Source organism: Mytilus trossulus, chromosome 14 (assembly GCF_036588685.1).
Source record: "Mytilus trossulus isolate FHL-02 chromosome 14, PNRI_Mtr1.1.1.hap1, whole genome shotgun sequence".
NCBI lineage: Eukaryota > Metazoa > Mollusca > Bivalvia > Mytilida > Mytilidae > Mytilus > Mytilus trossulus.
The window spans coordinates 16,507,137-16,513,758 of NC_086386.1; the positions used below are offsets into that span (position 1 = coordinate 16,507,137).

The 6,622-nt window shown below is 30.6% G+C and overlaps 1 protein-coding gene across 3 annotated transcripts in view; it reads left to right on the plus strand.

Annotated features, from left to right (window-relative positions):
* LOC134696666 (armadillo repeat-containing protein 3-like) overlaps nucleotides 1-6,200 on the plus strand; it is a 34,126-nt gene extending 27,926 nt beyond the window's left edge. For all 3 annotated transcript variants that reach the window (XM_063558584.1, XM_063558586.1, XM_063558585.1), the window contains 4 exons: nucleotides 3,554-3,763; nucleotides 4,142-4,304; nucleotides 4,728-4,823; nucleotides 5,771-6,200. In XM_063558584.1, the coding sequence (XP_063414654.1) occupies nucleotides 3,554-3,763; nucleotides 4,142-4,304; nucleotides 4,728-4,823; nucleotides 5,771-5,881 (580 nt within the window). In that variant the 3' untranslated portion in view covers nucleotides 5,882-6,200. The remainder of the gene's footprint in view (nucleotides 1-3,553; nucleotides 3,764-4,141; nucleotides 4,305-4,727; nucleotides 4,824-5,770) is intronic.
* The last annotated feature ends 422 nt before the right edge of the window (nucleotides 6,201-6,622 follow it).

Below are 6,622 nucleotides of genomic sequence, written 5' to 3' on the forward strand. Positions count from 1 at the left end.
ATATTTCTTTAGGTTTTTAGAAAATAATGTACACATTTTGCATTCTTAGTGTCATGATGCAGACTTTTTCTTATTTTCCTTTCATAAAAAAAAAAACTTGAAGGAAAAGTCATTAACATTTTTTAAAACAGTTAGCATGCTTTGATGAAGTGAAAAGAGAGTTGCTACCCTTTTTGAATATTAGATTAGCCAATGCTTTTCTTTTTTTTTACATATTTTTTAACTAATCTCCAAGCCTTTGTTTTTACCCTGTTTTTATTTCAAACTTACTAACCTCTTCAACTTTAACCTTTTTAATTTGACTTCACTTGAACCTATAGCTATCAATATACCTAGACTGTCTTGTCTGTCTTTATTAACTGTAGAGTTCTTTCCCTTTTGCAGTCCTTCACCACCGTAAGTATTTTGCTGATTTATTGTATTCTCACACAGCCTAAAGGAAGATGTATGCATGGTTTAATGGTGTAATAGTGTTGTACTTTTGTCCAAATGTAATTTTATAGTAAAAGTTTTTTGTCAGCTTGGCATATTAACATTTCATAAAATAAAATGTGTTTTAAAAAATATTAGGTGTTCTAGAGACATCTGAATTTCTGATTGTCTTCTTTTTAAAAACTTTGATTCTTCATTGCTGTCAAGATATTATGCACAGGGGTGATTTGGTTGCATCAACTTCAGAAAGAAGACTCTTATATGCTGCTAAATGTATAAAGAATTCCTAACTGAAGTCTATATATTTATTCCATGATATTTCTAAAAAAAACTTACGTTAACTTTGTATTCTGCTTTCTGTGTAACTTAATAAATATCTCTTATGGAAACTAACATAATAAGCAAACTACCATGTATAAACCTATATATGTATATTTCTGGTCAGGTTATAGACTTTTCTGAATTATGGCATCACCCAGGGTTTTAGCTAGGATTTTGAGGGCTTTAGTCACTTTTGCGCGTGATAAAAATCAGCCTTATTTTTTTATAAAGCAAGGGATCTAGGATGTTTATCAAACTAGCTATACATATATGTCCAAGTCCTTCAAGGACTAGTCTAGGATCTTTGAAGACTTTAGGATTGCTAATGTAGGCAGTTATTTGCAATATTGAATGAATTGACTGATGTGATGCTAAGATATGAAGATAAGAACAGGGATCTGGTAATATGGTCAAAACTTCACTTCAGTTATTTTCAGGGCACACCCCTTATCAACAAAAGTTGGGTGCCTTTATTTTTAACCACTGCACAAATGAACTTGTAACGACTTTTTCACTTCACAATCATTTATATCCTTGAAAATACGTTTTAATATCTATTTGGAATCAATTTCTTTAATATTGGATAGAAGGATCTGCATCTATACTTAATGGGACAATTCTAATGACTGTAGATCACGTTTACTTTCGATTTTTAAACGAAATGAAATGAAAACGGGAAGTGACAATTGAATAATAATTTTAGAATAAAACCGGATTCATCTACGAACTTTTACGCATGCGCAATGCATTGAACAGGAAGCACCTGTTTGCAAGTGAAAATATTTACGTTTTGAATAAAGTTCATTCTTTTTAATCGAAGTTGTCGAAAGTTTTTGATGAATATATTTATATAAAGTATGACGAAAATATGTTGAAATGACGAAACTACGACAAGCAAACTGCAAATTATAATCCTAAGGGAAATATTGAAATTTAAATAAAGTTGAAATGTCCGGGAAGTTTATCAATTTTGTTCAAATGACGAAAATACGACTGAACTGTGAGAAATGATTAAAATGAAATGCTGACTGACTGATTTAACTTAAATAGATTATTATGATGGTCATTTATGAGGTTTTATAATGATAATTAAGGGATTAGTGACCCATCTGATTGGCGATAAGCGGATTACTTGTCATCACAACTTTTAACACCTTTGGTAAACGTTAATTACCTGAGGGCCATAAACTTGTCAGAATCATAAAGACAGGTAGAATTCAAGTAATTTGATGTGTAAATACTTTAACACTTTCCAAATTTAAGTGACGAAATTGATATGAAATATTTTCGTCATTTCGAAAACCTTTTCGTAAAATACGAAAGTGACGAGCGCTAGCTAAATCACTGCATCACCTATCTCTATCCTCATAATGAACAAAAGCACAATCCCATGTAACCTGTATATATATATATTTCTGGTCAGTTTATAAACTGTTTTGAAATCAGCTTTACATATTATTGTATCAACACAATAAAAAAGTACTTTATGTAATGATAACATTTGAAGAGGATCATTTACTCAGCAGGTTCAAAATGGCTTTCAACAACTCTTGAGAAATCAATTTTTGGTGGAAAATTATTATCATATTCAACAACCATAATTTCACAGTGGCAGTCAAAATTTTCTGACTACTTTTTTAGCCTATCATAACTTTTTTGTCTGTTTTATCTTTTGTAGTTGTTTACAATGTTCTTGAAGTGTTTGCCACTGAATATTATGCACACAGCAATCAATCCTTGTAAAAAAATACTTGATTTTTTTTAATATTAAAATTAATAATTGTGAAGATGTGTTCTTAGTTTGTTTATATTGATTATTAAAATGTTTTTGAGATATAATCAATGTGAGTGAAATAAAAGAATAGCAGATTTGTAAGCAAGTCAATTGTCCATTTCGGGTGTCTAAAAAAACTTTTTCTGTCTCAGCTTTTCCCTTTCAAGTTGGTCCATCCAAGTTATTTTACAACTTTTGCAAGATTTTCAGTATTTTGCTGATAGTACCAATTTCCTTTTAAGATAAAATTTACAGTTAGTGATTAAATTTTCATGGATTGTTATAAAACTTGGACAGAAGCTGATCTTCACGATCAAGAACCAGCATCTGTAGAAAAAATATTGATTTTTTATAAATTCTTTTTATTCTGATAAATGGACTAACATTTTACAGTTGTAACACTTAAACACTGACATTAACAATCGCTGTTTTTCTGTCATGCTTTACACCACTGTACCTACTACTATGCAATATTTTGAGGATTTTTTTCATAAAAAAGAATATTTGATGTCTCCCAAGTAATCTCTAAATGAAGAAAATAATTTAAAATATTTATAATTGAGGATCAGTGTCTGAAGATACACAAAATATAATGACTTTAAACTCCAGATGTTGTGTGAGAATATATCCTGTTTTTATTTGTATTGTTGCTAGTTTATGTTTAAGCAATGTTGTAATGTTGCTCAACCTTTTAATTTTGTGTCATAATGCTATTTTCAGAGTTGAGTTACTGTTCTTTTTTAATACATTAAAAATATGCATGCTTACTGTAGATGTTTGATGTTTTTAATATGAGTGAGAGAAAAAATTATGATGTGGGTGAAGAAAACATTTAACAAACAGTAGAAACCTAATAACTGAAGAAGGTTGAAAAAATCAAAATAGGTTAAATTGCATATTATATTTTATCAGAAAACATCTCATATTTATATAAATCCCCAATTCAGTCGTTAAAATGAAAGGTTTGGCCATGTCAGTAGGAATGTTATGAAAACTAACTGTTATTCTCTCTCTATTTCATAACAGGAAATCCAAAGCACAGAAAGAAAAGGAAGAAAAGCAGAGAGAGGAAGAGATTCAGGCACAGCTCCAGAGAGAGGCTGAGAATCAATCGACCACAGACAATAAACCATTTGAGATGCCATGTGATTCAAACCTTTGTCAGTACCTGGAGGAGATCACAGAGAAAATACAACCATTACAGACCACCAGAGAACAAGTGGTGGCATTGGCCCAGTAAGTATCTGTTGTAGTTGTCTCCCTTTTTCTGAACAATGACTTAATAATTACCAGATGCTCATAACTGTGTTGTAAATTAATTTTTATCCAGTATACATTATCAACCCTTATTACAAAGGAATGAAGTACTAGGTTTAGATCTGCTTTTCACTTTAATTAAGATTCTCAAATCATGATTATCAAAATTAATACACAAAATATACTTTTCACTCAAAATATTTCTATCTTTGAGGTTTAAAAATTAAAAAGAGAACATAGGTGTAGTGATTTTTTTTAATTTTTCTTAATTTTGTTGAAACATGAATAATTTTATTTTCAGTTTGTTACAAATTGCTTTATAAGCTATGTACATAAAGCCTTATTTTCCATATTTAGATATGTTAGTGACCATATGGGTGGCCCAATAGAGAAGGGAGAACTAGCCAACTTCAGCTATGAACTACCAATCAGCCAGATTAGATATGAAATGAAATCTAATGTAGTACCTATTGGCAAGATCAAGACAGGGATACATATACACAGAGCTTTACTATTCAAGGTAAACAAGTTTATTAGGAGAAAATACTGTTTAATCGCTATTTTGTGCATTTTTCGTTTGATCTTTTTTTGTGATAATTTTCATATCATGCTTCTCGCTTGAGATGGAATAATTATCGCTAGAAACTAAGGCCATGTGGTGTTGCTAATGAAATTGACAACGTCGTCATAGGTAAAATAGCGATAAATAGATTATCATTGGTCATCTCAACTCGATTGCTTTTCTCACTTTCGCTGTACCAGCTCAAGCAAAAAAAAATCAATCTCGTTGAGATGATCAACGATAATCTATAAGTATTTGATTTTAATTTTCATTATATACTTAGTGATAAAAGTGGAAAAGTAGCAATTTCACAATATTTTTATTTATGTTATACTTTCACTATTCTTAGAAAACTGTTACAATTTGACTTGTTTGTTTTAGGTGTTGGCTGACAGGATAGCAGTTGGATGTACATTGAACCGAGGGGATTACAACCTGGCATGTAATGAGGTCATGTTACCAGATTCTGATGACACTGTAAGTTTGGGGTTTTACACATTGTAAAACTATTAATCTATTATGTTGTAAGAAAAAACAGTTTACACAGCATAAATCAATGAAGTAGGAAAAAACAATAATTTTACACAGGATAAATCAATGTAGTGCATAAAAAAAACGTTTGAATTTGAGTTTACTTAAAAAAGGAGTTTAATATTACATTTCAATTTCAAACATTAAACTGTGAAAACCACACAATTTAAAGAAGTTAAAGTTTATTTTTTATAAGTTCTCTAAATTTCTGTAGTCAGTGGGCTTGTGATAGTAAGCTCGCCACATGTGGGATAAATGGTGAGTAGGTACCAGATTGGACACAACTTACTTCTTTCCAAATAGCATTGGCTGTTTCTTTATCGAACATGCAGCATTTAGAAAAAATGCAAAGACAGGCCTTGCAGGTTTCTTTGGTTTCTTTTTGGATTCTTGTGGACAGTTGTCGCATTAGCAATCATACCAAATCTTCTTTTTTATAAAGACAGTCAAAAAACTTTCAAGCACGATTTATGTACTCAGACTCAAGAGTCAACCAATCAAAATACTAGATTTCATGTTTTTATCATGATTTTTATGCGCTGAGCACTGAGCAAAGTTTATAACTTCAACCCACTGGCCTTGAAGGCATTAAACTTTGCTCAGTGCTCTGAGCACAAAAACCCTGCTGGAAACATGAAATCAAGCATTTTGATTGGTTGATTTTGGAGTATGAGTACAAAAATCGTGCTGGAAAGTTTTATAACTACAAGACTTTGTTTTAGTAGGGTGATATATCTTTCTGCAGGCATTTTACATTATGAGTTGGTACAAAAAAGGATTTTTTCATATCTTAAATAATAATCTAATCCTAAATATGCTAATTATATTTGTCACTGGACTTTGAGCAGCCATTTATCAATGATTTTTAATGATACATATGTTTGTACTTTCAGCCTGGAGCACCAAAGTTCCCTCCCAGGACCTTTGTGGTAGATTTAGTCCATTGTCCAGGTAAATTATTGAGAGCTGACTCTCCAGAAGCTGCACAATACCAACAACTCTAATTAGACACTCATCATAAAAAGTGCAGGCCAAAAATTATAATGAAGATCATGAAGTTTTAGATTTAATAAACTTGACTAAGTTATGTCACTGTTAAGTTACAAATGATGGCATTGAATGACATGGGAAAAAAATCTGTTCTTCAGCATTTAGTGGGTTTTTTATACAACGTCAAAAGAGAGTATATGAAGAGATCTACATTCCGTCCTCTAATCTATTGACTTTTTACAACTGTTTTTAACTATATACAAAGAGAAAAATTATGTGATATGGATTTTGTTATTTATATTTTAATTCTTAATAAATGTTTTTATTTATATATAGCCTAGTTGTTTTATTACTTTTAACCAAATTAACAAAAAAATCAAGCCTAGCGCCACAGTTTTAAACATTTTCAGGTAGTCTAATTATTTTTTCTTTGACCTGGATCTAAGGTGTTTATATAATTAGTGTCATGCTGATTCATATTTGTCATAGTTCATGATGTAAAAATAGAAAAACTTGATACCTTTCTGGAATAACTATAATCAGTATGGCAAAGACCAAAAATTTTGAAAATCTAAAAAAGACTTATAGAATAAAAACATATAAGCAGAACAGATGAAACCATGATCTTTGCTTGATGGAAATGTAAGGTACCATTGTTTCTGTACATTAGCACAATAAATGACATGAAAATTGTAAACAAACCATTATACAGACTTTTATTCTAAACTCCTTCAGGTATTGGGCTGATTTTTGAC